The following is a 27,311-nucleotide window of genomic DNA, read 5'->3' on the forward strand; positions in this document are numbered from 1 at the left end:
ACCCATCACCAGTCTCCCGACTGGACCAGTCCATAAGCTTCCACCTGTGTATATAGAATTCCAAAGATTAAAAACAATCTATACACAAAATTTTCACACATTTCCTAAACATAATTCCAAAGTGTGTAGTACGATATCCAGAGATTGCATTCCATAATTTCCCACATATGTCTTAATGTTATACTAAATAATTCCCCAAATGCTTGATAAAACAAAGATTCCCACATATAACATATACTTACCTTTAAGTTTGTGCTGAAGTCTGCTTCAGCAACTCCCCTTCGGCACACTCACACACCCGTTCCTTCCATGACATTCACACTTCCAGCTGCATTTCGTCTCCAATCACACCCATGATTGTATGCAGCTGACCCACCTTCAGTTCATCCATTCTCTCACACTCCTCCAGTTCACTCCTGTGTCCCAGCGCATGACTGCTCCGTGCAGCGCTCCTGCCTCATGTAGACTTAAAGATTCAGTAGTTTACCTAGTTACCTTACATATAATTATAGACCATTTTCATTTTCTCCATTATGATTTTCTATTTCCCCTAACTTTAACTCCTTAAATAAACTACCATCCATTCAGCTACATTATCTCTCCCACAGCTCATGACACTTACCATCTTGCTTCAGTCCTGTCCTCAGACATACCTTAACCCATCATATAAAACCCATCCATTAATTTAATATCTATATTTCCCTTGTCATATCTATACACTTATACCTTTCAGTATAACACATTCCAAATGGAACAATAAGATTCAGCGGCCAAATCCCTGGCATTCACTTATATATTTCCCGCTGAGCTCAGGTACCAAGTTATCCTTCATTCCTGAGCCATAAAAAAGATTAAAGAAACATATCAGTGGGTATAACCTGTACCCACACCCCATAACATTCCCCGAGGTTTGATCTCCACTCCTTTATTCCTTATTATAGATGCTACAACCATAGCATTATGCAAAATTTCATCCCAAAACCTCCCATAAATAGGGTGACCAAAACCCCATACATTTAATTTTCCTAATACCTAATACCCCCCTTACGCACTGAAAACTAAAAAGTGCGTGCAAATGAACAAAGCAGATAACATGTATAGAGTTGCCATCTGGCCACAATAGCAGCTCCATAGTTTACCAAGCTTGCAGTTTACCCCTCTTTTAAATCAATTTGGTCGTATCCCTTGAAATAATTACATCACCTATGTACATTATATCTTTATCACTAAGTTAGGCTATAAATTAATTGCTGAAACACTATCTCGAGGAAACCCTGCCCACGTGGCTTATCAAAGCATAACTCACATTATAATAACAAAGGATCTTACCTTGGTTACTATAACCTGGCTTGAATACTAAAATCACCCCACTCACACCATATACCAATATACAAACTTCAAAGGGCATGTCACTCCTTCCTATCGCCCATCCCCCAATGCAACTACAAACAAACCATTCTGTTCCTGCGGCTCCTCAGCCCAAACCACTTACTTTAGAAGGTTCCACCAAATCTGTAAGAGACACTTAAAAACCATGTTATTTTCATATATACTTTCAAGGTTAACACAAAACCCACACAATTCCTCACATCAACCTTAGATCAGATCAGCCATCTAGTTCCATCCTCAACCTGGCTTGCTTTCTTAAATTTCACCACGCCTGCACACGGCTCCCCTTCTCTCTGTCACTCCTCTCATCTGTATATGAAACTAATATGAAACATACATATCCTACCATCTCTTTAACTTCCCATTTACCTCTCATTCTTACTTTCCATGTACCTTCTTCTTCAAACCACTTTCCTTTTGTCTATCCATTTTCCTATTCCCTCAATTTATAAATGCATATGTAATTACCCTGTTTTTATTTCAGGGAATTATCTAATGTTTTAAACCCTCATTATTTATTTAAAAGTCCTTATCTATATATTCTAACTTCAACTTTTTCTTACAACATAACATACCTCCATATACCCCTTGTGCCTCCTGCTCTTGCTTATCAGTTAACCCCTTTGTTTTAAATGATTTCCAACACTCTCATCAACCCCCTTATCTATTTATTCCCACTACGTCCTATACACAATCCAATTCCACTCACTATAAATCTAGATGATTGCCGACTTCCCTTCCACCAAGCTACACTCCTCAATCAACACCCATGTAATCAACATTTCAATACCTACCTATTCCTTCATACCTATCATATATACAGTATGGATTTCCATAAAGGTCACCCACTGTATATTTCCTCCAAACTCTCTCACTCAATTACTTCAACTACTTGAGGCTCCCCCGTTAAGCGAGATGAGTGTCTAATTTGTATTAAAGTGTTATCTTCTGACATTCTAACCCCCTCTCTGCCTAACCATTCTGCTGACACCCATACACTGGCTTTAGCTCTCGCCATCATATGACCAACATCTATTGCCCTAAACCCCAGGCCCACCTTAAGTGTGATATGTGGTGTGGCATTCGGCACATCATATGCTTTAGTGTACAATTGAGAATCCAACTTAGCCTCCACTCCAACTCCTTCTGGTCCCACAATTATACCCACACCCCTTACCTTGATCCGTTTCTTTCCAGTCAATGCTACTCTCCATCTTTCATCTCTCTCCACCTTCCGTGCGTCACATGGAGCTTCTTCCACCATGATAGTACAATGTGTTGGACTTCCGGGCTCCACGAGACCACCATGCCAATCATGTATAAAAGGTCCCCACTCACTCACATGGGTTCTTGCAAAGCCATGACGTGGTGTGGTGTCGTTCTCTCATTCAGCTGAATTAAACCTGAATTTGACCAAGGCCCTTCATATGTACCTTGTGTATACCCCCACTGTTGGGCCTGAAGCTGCGGAAACTGTTGAGACGGCGGCACCCAATATGGCATCTGTGGTGAAGTTCCATGTGCTACCTGAGGAATGGGTGTCTGCTGCTGTATTGCCAATGGAGAAGATCATGAAACAAGCATTTTACCTTGCCCCAGGTCCTGCTGAGGTGCCTGGGCAATTACACCTAACTGCGGTGCTTGTATTTCACCCTTTTTTGTCCCTTCATCATTATCCAACTGGTTCTGAACCAACTTCCTCTGTCTCTCCACATGTTGTTTTTCTAAATCAGCATCAATCTTCCTTTGTAAATTTACATAATGAGTTACAGCATCTCTGAACTCAGTTTTCAGCATAGATTCAATCCGATAATCATTCTCTAGTTTATTTTTAGCTGACTCTGGAAGGGCTTCCATTATGGCCTTCCTCATCATATGCCTAACCATCTGATTGTTCTCTGGATCCGTCTCCATTCGCACTCGCCAGTCTGCCTCCACCCTTTCCACAAACACAGCAGGATTCTCGTCTGTTTTGATATTATTTACAGACATACTTGCCAACGAGAATACATTAGGGTAAGCATTCCTCAAACATCTCCATACAGCATTCCTATAGTTATCAAATGCCACCTCATCAATCGATGGATCACCCATAATCCTTCCCAGTCCCACTTTATTGACAAGTGAAGTAGTCGTCTCTCTGGTGAGAATCTGACTCAACAATGCCTTTATATCACCTACGGCCGAACGTTTTCCTACCATCTCAGATTCCAGCTTTCCAATCCAAATCCCAGCTCCCTCTTGTAAAATAGGAAGTCTAAATCTGTGTGACCCCACGGTTGGTAATGAGTTACATTACCTTTTGTGAGTAGAGGCATCATTACACCCACCTCTGGAATTGGGGCCTGTATACCTTCTTTTTCTCTCTCTTCCTTCTTTATCAAGACACGTTCCAAATGCTTAATTTTATCCTCCATTTTCCTCAATTCTTTTGACTCTTTCTTCAAAATCTCTCTTTTAGAAAGTACAGTGACTGGATATTGTTCCTTAACCTCTGACTCATCCCAGTCTTCAGAGTCACTCATCTCTCTATACCTTATCACACTTCTCTCTGACCTGTTCCTTCTCTCCTCCTCAAATCTCAATCTCATTCTCACCCGCTTCTCATCCTCGGTAGATAAGAAGTAATTAGTACCTAACCCCTTCCTGCCTTCCAAACCTGACACAGAGGGGGCTTCCAATGGGCCCAGTGCCACACCTGGGCCCACAGTCTTATCACTTCTAACACAAGGGCCTTTTGTGTATGAACCAGAGGGGGACGCAGGGGGTCTTTCGTCAACAACAGCTGTTCCAACCAATACATTCCTTAACCCTGTCTCTAAATCAATTACCCTCTGTGCTTTCTTCTCCACTCTCTAACATTTATTACCATCCTCTGTAATGTCCGCCTTTTCCTTTAAGTCACCCTCAAATGTTACAGTAGGGGACTGACCCATCAAAGGCAGCAGTGGATAGGGAGGTGTCTCTTTTACCAACAAGTCATTTTTTGAATATAATTGAATTACTGCCTCTAAAGGCGTACCTGGTTTTACTTCTACTAAGGCCATCTCAAAATAAAATTGTTAATTTAACTCTAACCACTGCATGTGAAATTTGAGGGAACCACCCTCCCCCTTTTCTTATCACTCTCTCTGTGCTGCTTGCCTGCACAAAGAACAAAAAGAACTTTCAGCTCAAATCTTGTCAGAAAGCAATTAACCAAGTAGCCTACCCCTAAACCTCAATAACTACATACCACTATCTTTACATTTTCGTTAGTGTTACACTCTATCTGCAACTATCAGCATTTAGTTAATACCACCAACAATTATACCCAATATACATCACGCATATATTCCACCAACGAACAATTCCGTATTCTGAAAATGTAAACAAACCCACGTGTGATACTCACAGATTACCGCCAGCCAGGAGCATTCGCCAAAATGTATTATATGCTATCCAATATTAATTTAGTTGTACTTCATTCAACCTTTCAAATACCTTATTTATGTAATAACTACTTTATATCTTTCTAGTAATAATTATGTATCTTACCTTATACGTGCTTGGAGCGTCTTTCATGCTCCCCTCCGTTACCCACGTGGTTTGTTTCTCAGTTAAAGGCCACTTTCAAAGTGAACTCACTCCTCTCGAGTGAAATAAATGCACTCCACAAATCACTTGTTAACATTAACAACATTTTCCTGGGAAACAAAACTTATCAAAACATCTCACACACGTCCATCATTTAGTAAATCGTCCGTCCGCGTTTCTTACCGTTCAGCACGCCAACACGATAACTGCTCACCAAAACCTGTCTTATTAACACGAGAATCACAAAATCATTTAAGAAGAAGTTAGTCAACTTTACAAACTAGTTGATACAAATGAATCGGATTGTTATCTTCTACGGTTTCATTAAATCTTTGCTCACAATTTCAATATCATTTCAAAGTTAGCCATTACGTGAAAATTCAAATTAATTGAATCGTGCTGTCTTCTTATCTAATTCTTTACTTTTAAAATCGTCGAAAACAAAGCTAGTCTTTCGTACAAAACTTTGTCTAATACCTCCAGGTTACATTTACCATCCCAATAAGGTTAGCCTGACGTGAAAACCCAATCTTCAACCCAAGTTAGTCTTTCGTAAAAACTTGTCTATAATGCCTACCGTTTATATTTACCATCCCCAATATCATTCCAATAAGGTTAGCCTGACTTGAAAACCCCATCTTCAACCCAAGTTAGTCTTTCGTAAAAACTTGTCTATAATGCCTACCGTTTGTATTTACCATCCCCAATATCATTCCAATAAGCTTAGCCTGACGTGAAAACCCAATCTCCAAACAAGTTAGTCTGTCGTAAACACTTGTCTTATAATTAATTGAAACGTGCTGCTATAATTCCTAACTTTTACCATTACACAATCTCATTACAAGAAGGTTAGCCTGACGTGAGAACCTAAATGAATTAAAACGTTCCGTGTTCTTATAATTCCTAACACCCACAACAACAAAATCATCGAAAAGTTAGTCTTTCGTAAAAACTTTGTCTAAAATGACCTGCAGCCTAGGGGAACAGACAACCACACTTGCATTTATTCACCTTTCTCTCGACTACTATATCTAACTCATTCGTTCACATAACACGCTCACACAACACGCTCACACATTCCTTTGTACCCTCGTGCACCCAACCTTCAAGGCCTTGCATCCAAACAGACAAAGGACAACTCACACTGACACCATCCGTATTAACACATTAAGAACAAGTTACTTCCACTATATCAGCGATTCAACTCAACATCAACCCACAGTAAAAACCCATAATAAAAACGTATTGCCTCTATTCAAATAAGTGAATAAACTATAGAAAGATTTTGTAAACCTTAACGTGATTTTTCAAACCATATACCTTAAACCTTAACTGGTTGCGATCCAATTAAATATGACTATTCCGTTAGAACATCACGTCCGAAGCCGATTCTGCGGTTCGTTTTTGGAGAATTCTAATCGGACTACATTGCCTTCCACGTGAACATGAAGCACCTAGTATTCCCCAGTAAGCAACCCTGCTTACCTGGTTAAATGGCGCCCTTAACAGAATACGAGTTGATTCAGCTCACGTTTCAGCCGTTCGTCCACAATCCTGTTTCCAATCACGTCGAGGGCAGCAAATATGTGGTGGCCAATTCTAAGTCTTAAACTATTTTCACAATCAGAAAATCAAGACTCAGGACGTGTTGTTCCAACAGATTTACTGTAGTACATTAAGCCACAGCAAAGAGATGTATACCGGAAATGGATCTGCCAAAATACCTTCCTGCTAACATATTTAAACCTGTAATTAGCACCTCCCATCTATGTTTTGCTTGGTTGACCAATCCAGCCAATTAAACCTGACCTCTCCATTCTGACCCCACCCGAATCAAAAAGACTTCCATGGTATATAATACCACACCCATTTTAACCTTAGGTCACTTCAAGCTACGCCCTCTTATTTTAAATCTCTACCTCATCTGAAATGTAACCCAAAGCTAATCTTTACACTCATTCAACAGGTATCTGGTAAATCTATTCCTTATTCATATGAAAATATCCCACACAAGCACCAGTGTCAGTCAGTGAGAGCTGTTTTTGTGCACCAATAATGACAACGTTGGTAATCGGCTGTGTTTTCTGTTTGTGGAAGTCAGAAAAAACGTCTTTTAAAATTTGTATCGTCATCTCGTTTTGTAAGACTATTTGCCAGCTAACCTGCTAGTAGGCTACCTTGTCTGAGGCGATAGCGAGCTATTGAGTGCACCAGCCTCATCACTCCTTAAACTTGAAGACATAGCTAGTCATTGGGACATTGTACCCTTTTCGCAAAGCGCAGACAACTTTGTTGCAGATGAGACCACATGGGGCTATTCCATAGTGAAGCCGGGGTTAAGATAAAGGCAAAGTTTGAATTAGGCTCTGGTTGTTCGTTGGTCAACTTTCCTCGTTCAGACGCGTTTTTGACAAAGACATTATTATTGCTAATTTTCTCTCTGCATCGCTATTTTTCCCAAACCAATAAACATTGTAAGGAGGTGCGGTTGCATACCAACTATTTCGATAGAATAAAAGTAGTCATAGATGGGACTCTAAGTAGTAGCCTAGGGTCTGAAATTTAGGGGAGGCTCAATGTTGAAAAAACTTCGTCATTGCTTTTATTCACAATAAGCAAGGCTATATTGACAGGGGGATAAGACAGAGTTCGTTAAAATAATTAAATTATTCAAACAGACAACCAATGGGCTCATTCACATGGTTTATTATCATTAGTTATTTGTAGTAGACCTATCCATTCTCCGTGTTAGGGCCTAGTTGTTGCGAGTGCACCTATCGCAGCGTCTTAATATGCATTAACCCGGACTTTGGCCCGCCACCTAGTGGCGAGGAAAAATACTGGCCCGCGGCCCAAGTTACTTGCCGACCCCTGGTGTACAGAGTTCTGTAACACATGAGGGGAGGAGTTGGAACAGATTATGTCCAGGGTGTGAGGGGTCTGCAATGATTTTCCCTGTCCGTTACCTGGTTGACCAAAACGTCCCAAAAGGCCATTATGAACTTATTTTATTTTAATCTTTGTAGCATTTTGTGAATGGGCAACCTACTCCTGAGTATCCCAAGGTATGCATAAGTGTGGTATCGTGATTATCTGGTTCATATAGGTACTATTGCAATACCACCCCACTCCATCAGGAGGTACAGTTAACCCTGGAGGTCAAGACATTGACAGTAGATTAAGCAGAGACCTAACCTGAGTGATGTATGTTATCTACAACCTCTGTGCGTTCTTATATTAAATACTGAACATGGTCCTCTGGAGTGAATCCTCATTTAATGAGAACTAAGTTATCACATATTTGTGAAAAAAAAATATGCTATATAATTATTATCATGATATGTGTTGTAGTTTGTTATTAGTTTGTTAAATGGATGTCTCAGCTGTTTCTTTGTTCTGTTGAGAGGAATGCTGAGTCTGTGAGAAAGGGGGATGTTAACTCAGAGCTGTCATAAAATGTTTAGGTTAAGACTGAGTTAGTGTTGTAGGAGGCCATGTGTTTTTGTGAACTCATCTTGATTGTTGTGTTAAAGAGGAAGACCCCCAGAGTTTGGGTTAGGGGGTCTTAGGTAAATATTCTTATCTCTGGGAACCAAAGACCAGATGGTAAAATAGTAACTGGGAGTGTCTTCATGTTTGAACTGTGAACATTTTTGTGAATAAAGAAGCAGACATTTTAGAAGAGGGTTAGTGTATGGTTGAAGAGCGATCTGAAACCACTACACTCCTCTGGGCCAGAGTAAACGTCTGTTATTGATTATATTCTTGGTTGTGTGAGTCTTAATTCTGAGGTAATACAGTCCTGGTAAAGGGTGAAAAACTCCCTGACAATATTGGATAGAGGAGAAAAGTGCCTGATTAAAGTCGGATGCGTCGGGATGACCGCAGGTGGCAGACGGTAGGAACGTGCAAAGTGCTATTGGACTGGAGGTAACGAGCAAAACGGAAATATGACTACGATGATGATAGGCACCCTGTCAACTTTTGATGCAAAAGAGCAGACTTGGGAAGAGTACTGCGAGGTTCTCGATCAGTTTTTTTAAGCTAATGGGATCGATGATGGAGAGAAACAGAGGGCTATCCTAATCAGTGTGGTCGGTCCAGCAACGTACAAGCTCATGAGAAACCTGGTGAGTCCAGATAATCCATCTGCGAAAACATTCGATCAGTTAAAACAAGTAATGAAAGAGCACTTCAATCCTAAACCAAGCGAGATGGTGCAGAGATATATGTTTGACTCGCGTTCACGTCAGCCTACAGAATCTGTGAGTGCATATGTAGCGGAGCTCAGATGACTAGCTCATGACTGTAACTTTGGCACTACACTTGAGCAAAGGTTAAGAGATTGTCTTGTATGCGGTATGAATGACGACCGGATTCAAAGACGACTGCTCTCCGAAATAGACCTGACATTTGAAAAAGCATTTAAGATGGCAGTAGCTGCAGAAACTGCAAGTAAAAATGCCCAAGACCTACAAAAGGCGGCCATAGCATGTAACAGTAGGGCTGCAACTAACGATTATTTTGGTAATCGATTAATCTATCGACAATTTTTTCGATTAATCGACTAATCTAACGATTATTTCCCATAGCAAATTAAAATAACGACTCAAAATGTTGGAATTTAAATTTCAAATGTATATGAGTAACAAATGTAATCATCATAATACATAAATTAAATAGTAATACAAATTAAAGTGCAAATATGCTTTTAAAAATAAAGAGAAAGTGCAAATAAGTTAAAAAAAGTAACTCAAATTAGCAATCAAGCCTCTGCAAGTGCAAAATAACGCAAGAATAACTGGGCTGCAAGTGACATTCAAATTCAACTTATGAAATATTTTTTTCCACAATCTTTTGTTTGAAGAATGCTAAGTGGAGGAGGTTAACTATTCAGAACAAACGAAAATACAGGCTACTCTGATAATTCACTGATTCACTACATTGCACTTAACATAACTGAAATAGCGTTAGCAAGCATCCTCCATGAGACGTTCTGTTTTCCAACATGTAAGCTTAAACCTTACTGTAAGTTATAGATATATCATATATGTATGAGAATTGCTGCTAGACACTCACTGTTCTTGTGCTCCCACAGCTCATTCTCTTTGAAATACTGGAATAGTGCTTCTTTAACTACTAATAATTGACCATCATTGAGAAAAATGACAACTTTTCTGTTAGCCATATCTCATATGCAGCAGCTACTAAAGCTAGCTTTGTTTAATGTTTCCAGGGGCGTCGTTAGGCCTATTTTAGGGGGGCTGAAACACAACAACGATCGCAACGATGAACAAGCATTAATTAGAAAACAAAACCACTGAGAAAATGTCACGTCTGTGCTGAACTCCGCTCCGGCCACGCCACCCTATTCAACACAGACCTCCGTAGCCTGTCAAATGAATTCGCTCATCTACCCAATCGCCTGCAAATAATGTTTTTTTAGTCTTCTGTTCTGTTGATGGCTGGCAAACAACAACCTTAGAAGGTTTGGGTCACTTGTGGCACATATTATTCACTAATTTTAAGCCATCAATCTACCTCTGGGTGAAAAAAATGAGCCGAAACGGATTAAAACGGAATAAAGGTAATAGGTGAAAAGGAAAAAAAAAATTCAACGGGGGGGGGGCTACGCAGCCGGAGATTAAATGTCTGAAGGGGTACGGGACTGTAAAAAGTTTGGGAACCACTGATTTAGGTGAAAAAGACAGGGCCCAGACAGGTTAAGCTGAAGAGCTACCCACAGGACAGCTTTGGTGCTCAGAACAGGTCATTTCACCACAGCTGGTATATTTGTGTTGTCAAATTTCACTATGACCCTGTCATTTTGTCTCTTGTGTCATCATATACTGAATGCAAGCAAAACTACAGAGCAAAATCACACTCTTTCTGATTAAACCAATCTATGAACTGTCTGAAACAATGGATATCCGCGGCCCCAAATGGGCCTTAAAAAAATAAAATTGCCGCGCGCAAACATGCCACTCCCCTTGGGGCTAAGCCCCCCCTTTCTTTGAATCCTAGAAACGCCCCTGGGGGCAACATATAAGTCATAACCAACAATATTGATTGACTGATCTTGAAAGTATTGGCTTACAAAAGCAAAATAAGTCATCACATAGAAAATAACTCCAGCCACGCGAAACGCTTTGTGAAGGCAGGCCTGTTTCACACATTATATTTGTGAAATATGTCAACTGGTGGGAATGGAATTAGTCTGTCAAGGATCATCTATTTTTGCCCAGTCCTTGGCAACCTAATCTCCACTAATTACCCGTGTACATCTCACAAACTCGCTTATTTGCCGATGGAACATGCATGAACACACTGGCTCACCGCTTAATTAGCTTCTGCTAAACTCCCACTAGCCTTTCTGCTTCCCTCGCCGTGTTCCCCAAATTGTGAGAGAGCACAATTTCGGTGGTCGCCTGTAAATTTCACTTCTCATAATAACACAGTAGGTTAACAATATAACATTAACGCCTGGTGCCCACTAGAATCCACACAGCCTTGGTCCATTGCAACTGGGTAGTCTGAGGGGTGAACTTTCTAAAGGCATCATTAACCATGACAAAACACTCCTCCATTTCAGTTGATAAATGTAAAGACGGTTGACATGACATATCACCGCAAATCTATCAGCGTCGTTCAGGGTCGTGTGTCCCCGTCAGCCATTGGCAGGCTTCTCTAATGATGATTTGCTAAACACTATCACCCTCTAGTGGTAATAAGGATTACAGCTACATGAAAGAGGGTGCCAAAGTGTAACCGAAGGAAGTCCACAATAGGCGGTAATCAGTGGTGTCCAGACTCCAGTTTAAAAAAATTAGGCCACTGTACGTTATAATACGTAGACCATCTGTTTACCGGTCGCCTGTCAATAGATATGATTTGCCTTGCAGTGTGTTCTGCTGAAGGTGTCTTCTTGAGGAAGATTTTTTTGCTTCACTATTGCCATGAGCCTCTGCTGCATCACACTAGCGGAAGTCACACCCAAGATGGTGAGGAGGAAGTTAAATGTGTACAGAGACGTTGTCAGCTTGTGTGTGTGTGTGTGTGTTTTGACACTCATTTCACATCCTAACCCCACCCCACTGAAACAGAGAATTCAAATTCTGAAATAATTCTCAGAATAGAATGTATTTGACAAGATCCTTCTTTGATATGCACGTGACGTGACCCAGCTGGTTAATATCAGTAATGTCTAAAGGGCTGTCTGTAAATACGGGATTTCTGCAAGAGCTTGATTATAGAGCTCAAGACGAGTCATGCTGTTTGTCCTAACTCTGTCATCTAGTTGCACCAGTAAAGGGGAACAGAATGGCCTTCCGGTGACTTGACGTGGCATATGTCAGAAAGTCAGCATTTGGGAAACCGACACAGCAACACTAGCAGTGCTCAGTGTGGTTGGTTGGTGGTCACTGCACACACACACACAGGCACACACACAGGCACACACACACACACACACACACACAGACACACACACACACACCACATGTATAGGTAGGAAGTATGAACACAAAACATCGAACATACACTATAGACACACATCCACCCACATACATATACAATATGTGAGATAACTCATATGTGCAAACACAACAATAATCACACAAACACACATAACCTCCCATCTGCCACACACAGGAAACTGTGGGTAATGAGGATGATCATAGCACATTTGCGCAGCAGGAAGTAGACTTTTAGTTCTGTCCTTATACACTCACATATACACACACACAGAATCAGACACACAAGCAAAACAGTGAATCGAACACATAATCACAGCCCACCACCACTAGTGCCACTGGCTGGTGGTGTCAAGACTGGCTAGGAGACATGAACAAGCCTAAACTGAGTGAGTATGTAAGGAGTATGTAGCAGGCTTGGTTTGTCCTGCGGGGCTTAACTTAGGAGGAAAAGTTGTTGCGGGCTCATTCCACTCTTGAAAGGGAAGGTGTGGTTATTGAGATACTTCAGCCATATTCTGAATGCGAAATTTGTTGTAGTCTTTAAACATTGATTTCTGTTTTTTTTATGTATATTCATCACGTCTCTCACTTGAAGTGTTATTTGTTGGGCTCAGTCGTGTTCACAGCAGCTAGCCTGAGAAACAGTGGCAATGCTCTATGCCCCTGGGTTGTATTGATTTGTTTATCAAGTTTTGAAGATTAATCAAGGATTGCATTATGCTCCATCTTATTGACATGTCTGAGCGAAAGACGCCTTTGGCATAAGGTTTCAGATTCTGAGGATTTTTTCTTTTTTTTTTTCTTTGTGACTTTGTCTGAGCAAGGTCAACCGCACTGTAGATTGGATTAGAAAGAGAGTTTTGTCTTATGAAAAATTGCAATCAAAAATCAATCTCTGTATTGTGTTAATAGCGTATTGTGTCGGGGGAATAGCCTGTAATAACGTTTGGGACCTTACCATTCAAGAAGAAAACAAAGACTTAAGGGGAGATCAATAAACATTAAAGGGGACATATTATGAAAATTCTACTTTTTTAGTGCTTCTACACGTTAATTTGGGTATCTGGCATGTCTACCGACCCAAAAACTCCGGAAAAAAAGAACTCCCGCGATTTGTTATGGTTCTAGTACGTCAGAAACGTCATGCTTGAGTGACTGAGAATGAGCTTCCTTATCATTCTCTCCTCACTATGATATGGGAGTCTCTCTTACATGGCCTTGGCCCGCCCCCCCCCATCTCATCCCCCGCCCCCCCTACACGCACTATAGATACGATATTTGCCAAAGCACTTCACTTCGTTTTTGCAAACCTCGGATACACTTGGAATAGCTAGCTAGCTGCATGAAGCAAATGAAGCCCAAATGAAGATGCGCTGTGGTCGGCTGCACAGATCTGTACATAACGTCCCAGCCTCAGAAGACAAAAGAGCGAAATGGATTGAGTTCATATTTACAAGGCATACATGACTAGCCTAAGGGATCACATAACATTCCCCCAACCCCTCTCCAACATTGGTAACGTCGCTAACCGCCCACACTAACCGCCTGTTTGCATGGGTATATAGTGCCAACCTCAAAGATTTCTGTGAACTAGTTTGGTAGTTGAAGGTTTTCGAGATTAATTGTTGACACAAAATAACCTGACAGTGAAATTATAGGCTTTGTGTAAAAGTTAGCGACATTAGCATGTTGTAGTGTGTAGGAGCCAGCTGGTGTACAGCAATCGCTAAAGATGTGGCCAACGCATTTTTGTGTGAACAGTTAAGCTAGCCTATTTGATCTATGCTTACTTCTACAGTAGATAGTTCGTTTGGATGTCTATGGAGTGGAATTTGTGTCGAAGTATATATTGTCTTTATGAGAAATTGTTCTCTCATCCAAAAAACATTCCCTTCTGAAAGGGCTTCATGTTGGGGTGGAGGGAGGTGTTAAAGCTAAGGGAGCGCATCTCGTGGAGGAGGGGGGAGCTGGCTCATTAGCATTTAAAGGAACAGGCACTCAAAACAGGTCACTCCCTGGAGGGCTGTTTTTGACAGGGTAAAAAGGGTGCTGTTTTAAATGATTCTTGTGGTATTTTTACCAAAGTATGTTACAGACATTTCATTAAGACCCCAAGGAACCATATCAACTTGTGGTCAAATGGGCATATGATGGGTCCTTTAAGAATAGATGGAGGACATACCAGCTGTAAGGGATATGCTCAACACAGCAAAGAGCCATACTGGTATTATATTGTATTAATAGTATTACAACAAAATACTATAAAAATATTACACAAAAACAGTATTCATTTTAATAGGATAGTATAAGTAAAACGTTTTGGTAAGGATTATGTTATATTTTGATCTGATAGTTTATTTTGTTTTATTGTTTCAATTCATTTTTATTTATTTATTTTGTTTTATACCATTACTTATAAAGTCCATTTTAATATTAATATTTAATATATCAATATGAACACAATATCATTAACATGATTAACAAACCTTGAGTAGTATTACTGTAAGTGCTCCATTAATTATTAATAGATAACTATTAAATATAACATTTAAATAAATGAATGACAATGCATCAGTATGCAGGGTTTGACCACTTTTTGAGGTATGTTTATGCAGAGCTGTAGGCATGGCAGTCTCTCCATGTCTGCCACAGCACATTAAATCGCCATAAAATCGCCACAGATAAAATAATACAAATATATGCACACACACCGAGAGAAAGATATGTTCACATCTCTCTCTCTCTCACACACACACAAACACACAAACACACACAAAGAGACTGAGAGAGAGAGAGAAAGAGAAATGCACAGGAAACAAATGTTTCTAGCAAAGGAGGAAACAGGCCCTAGATGTGAAGATATCAGATGACAGGCAGAGTTTAACAATGTCCTGCTTCTACAAACAGTGGCTTCTCACTCTGAGAACTACCAGAGAGAGTAATGGCGTTCTGATCCTCCCTGTCTGCACTGACCTGCGGACCTCTCTGCATTATTTTTTGTCAGTCTCTTTGGGTGTCATTGCTCTCCATAAGCGTCTGGACAGCTACAAGACACCAAAAGGCATCAAAGGGCAAAGTAATGTGTGTGTGTGTTTATGTTTGTGTGTGTGTGTGTATATGCATCTGTGTGTGTGTGTGTGTGTGTTTCTGCTGGAATCTGTTGTGTGTTTGGTTGCGGATGTGTGTTGTGCGTTATAGTGTGTGTATCTGTGTGTGGTTAAGTTTGCACTTGCATGATTTTGTTGCACTGATGAATATATTTTCATACAGTTTGAAAGAGCATATGCCTTCATATGTGTGTGCGTGAGTTTAGGTCTATATGTGTGTGTGTATGTGTTTGAGTGTCTGTGTGTGTGTGTTTTAGTGTCTCTGTGTGTGTGTGTGTGTTTCTGTGTGTGCATGTAAGTTTGTGTGTCTGTGTGTGTGCATGTGGTTGTGCATGTGCTTGAGTGTCTGTGTGTGTATGAGATTGAGTGTCTCTCTCTGCATGTGTGTTTGCATGTGTGTTCGTTTGTGTGTGTGTCTGTGTGTACTCCTACACTTATACGGGAAAGTCCAGCCCAAGCTCATTACATTCCATATCTCCAGGCACAAGCCTTCATCCCAAAAAGTGACAGATTGCAACAACAGCAACCAAAATAGGCAAATGAATCTGGTACCACAAGACCAGCGTGTGTTTTTGCTGCTTTGCTTGCACTTTGAAGACTATTAAAAAAAACATGACATTATTCTTTCAATGAACTGCCAGAACAGATAAGAAAATGTTACAGTTGCCCTGCATAGCTTTATTTCAGCTTCAGCCGTTGACACTTCTACAATAAGAACATGTTATAGACTGCTGAGTGTGTGCATTATTGAAGCTGTGCTTCACATATCACAATTAGGGAGGCTCGCAAGTTTATACATACAAATACAGATTATGTATGTCAGCACACACTCCCTCAACAGACGCAAGACACACTCTCTCAACAGACACAACACACACTCTCTCAACAGACAAAACACACACTCTCTCAACAGACACACAACACACACTCCCTCATCAGACACAACACACACTCTCTAAACAGACACAGCACACACTCTCTTAACAGACACAACTCACAATCTCTCAACAGTTCACATGTCTGTGTAAGTGTGCAGTAAAGGAAAGTGCAAGAAAACAATGTGTGACCTCTGGCTTGTCTTTGCACAGACTTCAAGTGGTTCGGCAGCCTCACCAACCTCACCTTCCGGCGCTCGTCGTCCGACAAACTCAAGTCCAAAAATGCGTCTGGCCAGACGGATGAGCCCGAGCCTGGGGCGGCGTCCTCGGTGGACGACATGGGCGTGCGCCCTCGCCTGCCAAGCTACGTGCGCTCCAGCGACATGTACAGCCACATGGGTACCATGCCACGACAGCTCAGCAAGAAGAAGGACAAGGACAAAGACAAGCAGAAAGAGAAAGGAGGCAAGGCCTCGCGGAGAGGCAGGGGAGGAAGTGCGGAGCTGCGCCGCAGTCAGAGCATGAGGCCAGTAGACCACGTCTGCGAGTCCCCGCTGCTCAGCGCACTGTCCAGTCAGGGCCGCCCGGCTATGCTGCCAGAAGCTGCAGACAAACCCATGACCACTAGGGGGTGCCCTGGGAAAATAGACGAAGGGGCAGAGGAACGTAGTGCTGTGAAACCACTCGGAGACACGGCTTATGAAGAGGTGAAATCTGTTCCAGTGGAGCGGCGAAAGGTGGAGCCCAGCACTGACATGTCTGAGAGCTCTCGAGCTGAGGAAACAGTGCCTGGTGGTCATGTGACTGAAACGCAGGGCAGCGGAGCAGCGCCGTCGAAAAGCTCACAGGTCCCCGCAGCAGATGCACACCAGCCTCCATGTCAGGTGGTGTTACCCATGAAGAGGGGTAAGAAGGCAGTGGAGAACCAGGCAGAGAAGACGCAGAGCTCAGAGGCTCCGAAGCCACAGGGAGAGGAGGCCCAGCGTGCATCACCAGAGAGTGACCAACAGAAGGAGACAGAGAGCAGGTGAGTCTCATGATATGAATGGCCCGTCATAAGTTAGTATGATGATGTAGAAAGAAACTTACTGGCCGTGTTTTATTTATTTTAACTTGATTTATGTGGGAGTAAAAAAATTAATATTTTTTTTTTTTATTACATTTCAATTTTAATTTTACTAGCTTTATATTTTCTGTTGGATATAAAAGGGGTGTCTGGTTGTAGACTCTTATTTGTATGAAAACTTGCAATATCATAGTATCGTTTAGTGTTACAATGCTATGAATAAGCGTACATCCATGTAATCTTAATAATTGTTTTATCTTAACAAGGGCATACATTTTATTTTATTTGCCAAAGAATTAACCAAAGGCATGCTCTTATTACCTATGATGCTCTAATTTCCTCCAGGTCAGGTAGTCAATCTGTAATTATGGAGGCTCTCTGTAGGGTGATGTCATGCTAAGAAATATTCATTCTTACCAAAGTTGCTGCTACACTTTGTTTGTGGAGGAGTTACCCGTCGGAAGAGTCAACCATGGAAAGAAAATGAACATTTCTTTCAAGAAACGATATAGTAACAATTAACATGACAACTCACACTGGCACCCTTACATCCTTAAAGAACACCATAAAACATCACCTTTGTGGTGTCCTAGGGTGGACAAGACCGGTGGAGCATTCAAAGAGCTGACAGGCTGTAAGAATAAAATCCGAATGGCACGTCTTGTTCTCTATGCTCCTACTGCATCAAAGAAATGGTGTCCCTCATAAAAGTGGTGAACTTCACGGGAGCAAATGTACAGTACAAGTATGTGTAATGGGATTAACCCAGGAAGCTGGCAAAGACTTGTTTTTACAGTTAAAAGCGTACAGTATCGTGCAATAGGAGATACACCGGGGGGTTCCTTATCAAGGCCATTAGCGAGCGCCTCACGGCAGCACGATCACCAATGGGTGACAACTGGATCCACAGCTGGAGTGGGCCACACATAACTCCAGCAGGGCACTCTGAACCAATCAAATGGCGTGGGCTCGCAGAGGGGCCAGAAGGCCTCGCTACACCTCAGTCTCACAGTAGGGGCTTCCAGTCCCTCTGAAAGGGCAAATCAAACCCGAACAATCCTGATGTCCTATAGGATTACACACAGATCAGTGCATTTGGACATGCTTCCAATATGGCCATGATTTAAAATACAGGGGATTATCTTTCTGTACATTAATCTTTTTTTGTGTGTGTCTGTGTTTCGTATTAATGTATTTTGCATTGTACACATTTGTATACAATTTTCTACAACTCAAGACCATGGGCTTTTGTATGGTGACTGCATGTAATAGCAATTGTGTTCTGAGTCAATTGTTTTAATAGGCTATTTTCTGAATCTGAAAAAAATGTCCATATAATGACAGGACAGTCAGAACTGTAAAAAAAAGTCTGACATGTAGAAATATGTAAGAGATATTCTTATGAGAATTCAAATATTTACTTTAGCAGACATAACTTGATAAGGACGATTCAAACACACATACCACTTAAGGAACTAGATCCATGGCCAGCAGAAGGAATGTTTTCAGGGGCAACACTGTGGAGCCCTGTGAGTCAGGGCTGACATCATCCTTGGCTCACATGCCTTCACTTTGAATGGGGTAGCGAACAGAAACACTGGAAGCAGCCCAGCCAGTCTCAAGCCACGATAACCAACGCGGACTGACCTCACCTCTCAATTAACTCGCCGCGCCAAGGTACGCAGCGGGGATCGAGCAAGTTGGCAGAGAACGGTTACGTAACGGTTAGTCACTCAGCTTGTTCTCTGAACAAAGAAAGCGCTTCAACTCTGTCCGTTAAGTTAGTGTCAACGCTGTTTCCTCGAAAAGTCGTACAGCACTTGAGATTGTTGACAGATTGTTGAGAAATTGAAGAGTTTTTCAGCCGGGAAGCGAGGACAGACACGACAAGAGAAGTCTCTGTTGGAGAAGTCTGCGCGGGGCATGGGTTTGAGGTGAGACCGGTAGATCGCACAGGGAAATAATTACTTAGCAATCATTTGTGAGTTAATGATTAATCAGTAGAATATCACAGTGCAGTGTACTTAACTCCAAACTCCAGTCACTTTTAAATACGGCTTCGGGCAACACGAATTAACTGTTTTAATCTCTGAGAGTGGAATATTAATTGTTAATTTAGACTCTGAAATAACGTTACTCGTTCGACATTGGGAAGCGTTTCAAAGACTATTGTAATATCCTATGCAATTTTCCACTTCCTCAGACCGTACTGTAGCCTTGGTTAAATTAACTTTTCAGACTAGTAATTAGGATGCTACTTTAGGGTTATAAAGGCTGGTGAATCAGAGATTATGTATGGTACTTCAGGGGCATTGGATTGGAGTCAGGTTTCAGGTTTTTCTTTTGATGTTCACTCTAGCGAAAGGGTAGGCTATGGGAAAACTGATTCAACAGGAGATGGAGGAAGAGTGATAAATAGGGACCATAGGATTGAGATAATATATGTTGTGAGTATTTTTGTTTTAGCTGTCATGTCAGGTAGATAGCCTATGATGTGAGAGTGTGTGTGTGTGTGTTTGTTTATATAAGTACATGCATAGGAGGAAGTGTTATATGTGTGTGTGTGTGTACTTACAGACGTGGACAAAATTGTTGGTACCCTTCCGTTAAAGGAAGAAAAAGCCACAATGGTCACTGAAATAACTTGCAACTGGCAAAAGTAATAATACATAAAAATGTACTGAAAATGAACCAATGAAAATCAGACATTGCTTTTGAATTGTGGTTCAACAGAATAATAATAATAAAAAAAACGAATTAAATTGGCCTGGACAAAAATGATGGTACCCCTAGAAAAGATTGAAAATAATTTGACCATAGGGACATGTTAAACAAAGGTGTGTCCTCGAATTAGCATTACAGGTGTCTTCAAACTTGTAATCAGTCAGTCTGCCTATTTAAAGGGTGAAAAGTAGTCACTGTGGTGTTTGGTATCATGGTGTGTACCACACTGAAAATGGACCACAGAAAGCTAAGGACAGAGTTGTCTCAAGAGATTAAGAAAGAAAATTATAGACAAGCATGTTAAAGGTAAATGCTATAAGACCATCTCCAAGCAGCTTGATATTCCTGTGACTACAGTTGCACATATTATTCAGAAGTTTAAGGTCCAGGAGACTGTAGCCAACCTCCCTGGACGTGGCCGCAAGAGGAAAATTGATGACAAATTGAAGAGACAGATATTACGAATGGGAACCAAAGAGCCCAGAACAACTTTCAAAGAGATTAGAGGTGAACTCCAAGGTCAAGGTAAATCAGTGTCAGATCGCACCATCCGTCGCTGTTTGAGCCAAAGTCGACCGAGAGGACACCACTGTTGAAAGCAAATCATATAAAAGCGAGACTTTTTGCCAAAATGCATATTGACAAGCCACAGGGCTTCTGGGAGAATGTCCTTTGGACAGATGAGACAAAACTGGAGCTCGTCAGTTTCAAGTTATTTCAGTGACCATTGTGGGTTTTTCTTTCTCTTACGGAAGGGTACCAACAATTTTGTCCACATCTGTATTCCCTGCACCATTGGTTACATGGGTCTATAAGTCATCACCTCCCTTACATTTTCCCACAGCATCAAAGGCATGCTTGAGATGGTGTGAGTGTGTGCATGACTATGAGTAAACGCTTGTGTGTGAGTGCACATGTGTGTGTGTGAGTGTGTGGTTGTGTGTTTGTGTTTGTGTGTGTGTGAGGACATGTAGTACATTCCCCACCAGCGATAGCGTCCTGATTTACTGCCCCCCTCTCAGGTTTCCCCTCTGTTGTCCTGGAAAAAGGAGGGGGGCGGGGGGGTGAGACCAGGGGGCCGACGACTAGTGTGTGTGTGTGTGGGGGGCATAGTGTTGAGGCACAGTGGGTGCTCCCCGGACCGTGAGCAGGACCAGTCTGACTTATAATATGCAGAAAAACAGCAGACAGGCGGGGCTGGGTCAGACAGGGGGCTATTTGGGAGTGTGGGGGTATCTGTTACATTAGTACTTTTACATTAGTACTGACTCAGAAGCTCTGAGAAAAAAATATCCCCGGCTTCAGTGAGGCACATCTTTGACAACATTTTCAATATGGCAATGAACTTGACCGACACTAACAGAGACCTTGACAAAAATCAAAGGTTGAAAACCTTTATAAATATGTGAGAATATACAAGAAGAGGCAGTGTGTCAAAATTAACAGGAAAAAAGGTGTAGATCAGGGGTTCCTGGCCCCCTGGTGGTCCGCGACGGCATTGCAGGGGGTCCGCAACATGAGCCTATGTTGATCAGTTCACCATTGACTTTTTTTATTTTTATAAATATACCTGGGCCCGTCGACATATTTATGTCTGAATAGCCAAGTCGCATTGCCCAAAATACTGATGTAGACCCATATTCAGCGAAGAAATTACACTGACAAGTATTATAGGCAGAATATGTGTGCGGGGGGAGGGGGCGTGGCGGCTGCGGTTACAAACAATACAAACTGTTTTGGGAATCACTGGCACATCAGTGGGCCGCGGATTACTTTCTGGTCAGAATGGTGGTCCCTGGGACAAAACCAGTTGAAAACCCCTGGTGTAGATAATTACTGATACCCAGCAGATAGGAAGGAAAATCCACTGATGAGTCATCGCCACATTATTTGGTTCACATTTGGCTGGAACACATTTAAGTGGGAGCTGGGAAATGGCATGTCGGATGTTGTCTCGAATGCACCATATCATACACATTGGCAATAAACTGGCCTTTGTGTTCCTTTAAAAAACAATGACGGTTGAACTTTGTGTTGGCGGGCTCTTGCCAACCGTGCACATTTATAGCTATGTTCAGAAGGGCAAAGTAGGTGTGCATCATGTACAACATGGTAAAGCTTATCATGCCGGATTGTGTGTTCTCGTGTTGACTCATTCCATTTTGGTTAGCCGCTAGGCTGTCTCACACCCCTGTCCCGCCATGCTGGCTGTCCATTTTACACAGACTGGCTCAGAGGCGGAACGAACACTTACATACCTTTTTACACAGAACAGCGAGGCAGAATGAAGGTGCGATATTCCCGCCTCGAACTTTTGAATATACCCTGCTCATTCCTGAATGCCCCCTCTCCTCTCCTCTTGGCTCTGTCTTAGCTGGGTGTCTAGCTGGGAGGCTGAGGAGGAAATCCAATCATACAGTGGGATAGTGTGTAAACTGCCCACTCACTCTCTCTCACACACAGAGTGAGAGGGATTAGTCAGCAGAAGTCAGAGAAGGGAATTACATTGTGTGTGTGTGTGTGTGTGTGTGTGTGTGTGTGTGTGTGTGTGTGTGTGTGTGTGTGTGTGTGTGTGTGTGTGTGTGTGTGTGTGTGTGTGTGAGCGAGAGGGGGGGGGGGTGCATGTAAAAGAAAGGGGATGTGTGTGTGAATGCAGGTGAGTGTGTACAAGTGTGTGTGAGGGAAACTGAATATGTGAGTGCTTGATTCAGTGAGAGGGACAGCATGTGTGTGTGTGTGTGAGGGAGAGAGAGAGAGAGAGGCAGAAAGACAGACTTTGTTTAAAACAGAGAAATGTGTGTGTGAGAGAAGGAGAGAGAGTGTGTGTGTGTATGTGAGTGTATGTCCATGTGTGAGACAGAGAAACAGAGAAATAGAGAGGCAATGTGTGTGTGAGTGTGTGTGTTGCTTTATTTTGTTTTTCACCAACTGGTGCTTAGAAACCAGCAGCCGAGGCCAAAAGCGCTTGAATAGGTGCTGCCGGTCCATTCATCTCCACATTGGCTTCCTTTCTCAGCCCTCCAGAAAAGCCCATCCACTCTGTGTGTGTTGATGTCTGCCAAAGGAAAAGCCCTCTTAGAGGAGGCTCATGCCCATGAGGAATGCCATCTCTCCCACTGACTGCGGGCGGCTGGGAAGTCTGCCTGGCATAAGTGTTGGTGGTAGTCAAACACACAGAAGAGACTTCATTGCAGCTTTCTCACGCCTGCTCTCCACGGAGAATGTCTGAAGAAATGGCCTGACACACACACACAAACAAACAAAGACACACACACAAACACAAGAACACATGCACACACACACACACACACAAACCATGCACATGTACATGCACATGCATACACACACACAGTTGAGCCTTTTCTTTGGATTTGACAGCGAAGGAAGAGCCCCTTGATGGAAATGGTGAAGTTGATTCGTGTTACACACTGCCAGTGGGTTTAGCTCACATAAACTGAATCAGAATGATATTTCCACACAAACGGTGTGTCCCAATTGGTGCTGGCCACCGGTGGGAGGCTTCTGCTCTAACGTCAGGCTCCATGGTGGAGTGAATCCATTTGGGGCATGAACAGTGTGTGAGTCCTGTTTGCCTCTGTGCAGTTTTACCGCTGACTGCAGAGGGCAGGTAACAACCTCTCAAACACACTCAAAGTAACACTGACTTTGTAATATTAGTGAGGTCCCTAAAGAAAAGTTTCCGTGTGTGTGTGTGTGTGTGTGCCTGTGTGAGAGAGAGGGAGAATAGGGGATGGGGTCAAATAATTCCTTAAAAAGAGTGAATGATAAACAAGGCATGAGGACAGCAGAAGAGCCATGAGTGTGAGTATGTGTGTGTGTGTGTGTTTAGGTTGACTAGGGACAGAAGATGAACTCTCAGGAAGCCAAGAGGGGTCAAGGCTTTTTCTGCCTTTGTTCTGGGTATCTTAAAACATTGGTCTCCTGGACAACGACCGTCCTTAAACAATGGTTTCCATAACAACACAGCTGTGATGCCAGTGCTCTGAAGTCACTGCTGCTCCATGAGGTCACCCTTGATCTCTCAACCCAAAAAGTCACACCACATCAGAGAGGTCAGAGATTTTCAAGGGGAAAGCCAGAGTGTGTGTGTGTGTATGTATTCAAATATTGGTGAAATCTGAATTGAAAGTATTGAAATATTGAAGTAGTTTCGAACGCATGCTTCATGTTTCATGTACCATGTAGTATTTCATATACTGTGAGTATATTGTGTGTCATGCAGTAAGTACCTTACAGTGGTGGAATGTTGTCCATAGTAAGTTTGAATTACAAATGACATTAAATCAGAATCAGAATCAGAATGGGATTTATTGCAGCATTAGGTTCATCAACTGAACCATCAGTTCATCCATTAGGTCAGCTTTGTGTTTTACAATCATTCTGTGTTTGAAAGTGTCTCTGTTAGCTCTGAAGAAAGTTATTTCTCATCCTTTTCAAAAGATAGATTCAATCTCAGGGAATCTCAGCACCATAGATGGACGCGAGGCCCAAAATATTCTTCCATGCCCCCCCCCCCCCAACTGCCTTGGATTGTCAGATTTATGTACTGAAGAGTGTGAGGCTAAGAGCATGTAAGGCTTCATATTAACATCGTAGAGTATCCCTTAGATAGTCATAAATGCAAAGATCCAGTTGGGAATGTTCAACTCTGCAGGGCCTCCCCAGACAGTGGAATGTCAGACTGAATGGAATGCCTCTCTCTTTCTCTCTCTCTCTCTCTCTCCTTCTGTGACTCTTTTTCTCCATGTCAGCTTGTCTGTATGTTTGTATATCTGTACAGTATGTCTGTCTGTTTGCCCCTCTCTGTCTCTGTCTGTTTGTGTCTTACTGTCTCTCTCTCTCCCTCTGTCACACACACACACACACACACATGCAGAAACAACAATTTCCAGACTGCCTGAAATTTCAACATTCGGGTCAGATCAGGCCATGCCACTTTCATTATTGCCATGTCCATGTTGCACTGTGTTTAATGTTCAGTCTTTTAGGGACAAAACTGAGAAGGACCTCTCACAATATTCCCTTGGTCCCATGCATGCACACACACACAGCACTCCCTTAGCTATGGGGTTCGATTTAACTGAGTTCAATCTCAATAGCAGAGGGAGGCAGGGTGTGAAGCATAGAGTATGTGTTTAGGTGTGTGTGTGTGTGCTCGTGTGTGTAATGTATATGTGTGTGTGTGTATGTACTGTATGTGTGTGTGTTTCGGCACTCGTGTGTGTGTGATTCAGCCCTGCTGTACGCGTGTGTGTTAGCAGCCCCTGCACACACCCCCCCCCTCCCCCCCTCACACAACATCACCACTGCATGCTCTACTCTGTCTTTCTCAGTGGGCCCTGGGTGTTTGATCTGACTGTAAGCAGGGGTGTGTAATACGGCCCTGCTGCCCGGGAGCGCCTGGGCTGAGCTGGGCTGAGTGATCAGCCTGGAGTGGGGGCGGCCGCTCTGGGTCTCTGAACATGGCCTAAAGGGCCTTTGCACCACACACACACACACACACACACACACGCACGCACGCACACGCGCAGGCAGGCAGGCATGAAAGCACGTGTGATGGAGCCCTGGCTTAACATCTGAAGGAGTAGGAAAGAGAGAGGGGGGAGAAAGAAGAGAAATAGGGGGAGATGGAAAGTGAGAGAGAGAGCTAGCAGAACTGCCTACGAGCGAACCAAATGATTGCGCAGAGATTCTGTGCATTTGTGTGATATGTGTGTGTGGGGGAGTGAATATGTGTGAAATAGCATGTGTTATATAGAAGTCAGGCCGAGTGCAAGTGCGCACGTGGGGTCCCTTTTGTGTGTGTCAGTTTTGTGTATATGTTAATTTGTGTTCACGTTACAATCAGTCTCCCAGTGTAACCCTCTTGACAGGGCTCTGTGTGTCTCGTGCCCCACAACTGATATGTTTGGACAGGTGTCCCTGTCACCTCTCACCTTGAGTAAGAGGGACAGGCCTGGGAAAGAGACATTGGTGGACATGGGGGTTTGCTGAAGTTGCTAAAACAGAGGGGGCAGTGGTGCTTGGCCCAGTGTTGCAGTAAATACTGCTACAGACGGATGAGATGCCTTGACCTTGAGGCCTCAGATTGCACTCTCCTCGCGGACGATGGCTCCATCTATAATTTATCAGCAATAAGGATTTAAAATGTCTCCGTGTCAGCTGTGTTACTGCAGCGAGGAGGAGATGGACATTTGTGTTATGAGTGATGCTGTGTGGGTGTGTGTGTGTGTGTGTGTCTGTGTAGAGAGAGAGAGAGAATGGGTGAAAGTGCCAGTGTCCATGTGAGTAGTGAGAATGATGAACTGTGGCTGGTCTTTCAGCTCACAGATGGATCCCTTTACTTTTCGTGTATTCATTTATTCATGAAGTGACTCACACTACTCCTGTGTAACACAGTTAGGTGTTCCTTGGAATTATACACCATTATCCTGCTGTTGCTGCCACATTCACTCTGCCAGCTGAGCAACAGGAACATTGAAGAGAGATCTCCACCTTGTCTTAGGATATTTACCCTCTTTTACACATATGCGTGTGACCTAGAATTATAAATACTTACTCCATATAAAGTGTATAGTTTGTCTGGTTCAATCTAGGCAATGGTAAAGACAGGACTTTGAAGGCACAGAACAGTAGTAGGATGAACCTCATTCTCTCTCCAGCTGACCCAGAAGGACATCCTGTGACTCTTATGTGACATCTCCCAGGGCTGAAGGAAACAGGAAGTGAAGAAGGAAGGATGCAAGAAGTGAGCTCATAGGATAGGGAGACCCAGGTTCCTGTTTACAGCATACCTGGCCCCCTTACTTCCGGTGGCTGATAGGGGGTGGTGGTCTTAAAACAGATATACAGTAAAAGGCAGCAGCAGAATCAGGGCCTATGTGCTAACACCCCTCTCTCTCTCTCTCTCTCCCTCCTCTCCCCCCCCCCCCTCTCTCTCTCTCTCTCTCTCTCTCCAGCCAAATGGAGCCTTCAGGCAACCAAGGGGAGTACGTACAGGTTAGTTCCTTGTCACTTCTGTTATTCTATCTTTCGTTATCCTCACCTGCTCTCCTAAATACTCCATGCTGTCAAA

The 27,311-nt window shown here is 42.6% G+C and overlaps 1 protein-coding gene across 3 annotated transcripts in view; it reads left to right on the top strand.

The window, feature by feature from the left end:
• Positions 1-12,416: 12,416 nt before the first annotated feature.
• Positions 12,417-27,311, top strand: part of sh2d3ca (SH2 domain containing 3Ca) — a 61,362-nt gene continuing 46,467 nt past the window's right edge. For 2 of the 3 annotated variants that reach the window (XM_031577482.2, XM_031577483.2), the window contains exons 1-3: positions 12,417-12,826; positions 16,636-17,452; positions 27,196-27,235. In XM_031577482.2, the coding sequence (XP_031433342.1) occupies positions 12,808-12,826; positions 16,636-17,452; positions 27,196-27,235 (876 nt within the window). In that variant the 5' untranslated portion in view covers positions 12,417-12,807. The other variant, XM_042709333.1, reaches the window with a different exon arrangement.

Source organism: Clupea harengus, chromosome 12 (genome assembly GCF_900700415.2).
Source record: "Clupea harengus chromosome 12, Ch_v2.0.2, whole genome shotgun sequence".
In the NCBI taxonomy this organism is placed as follows: domain Eukaryota; kingdom Metazoa; phylum Chordata; class Actinopteri; order Clupeiformes; family Clupeidae; genus Clupea; species Clupea harengus.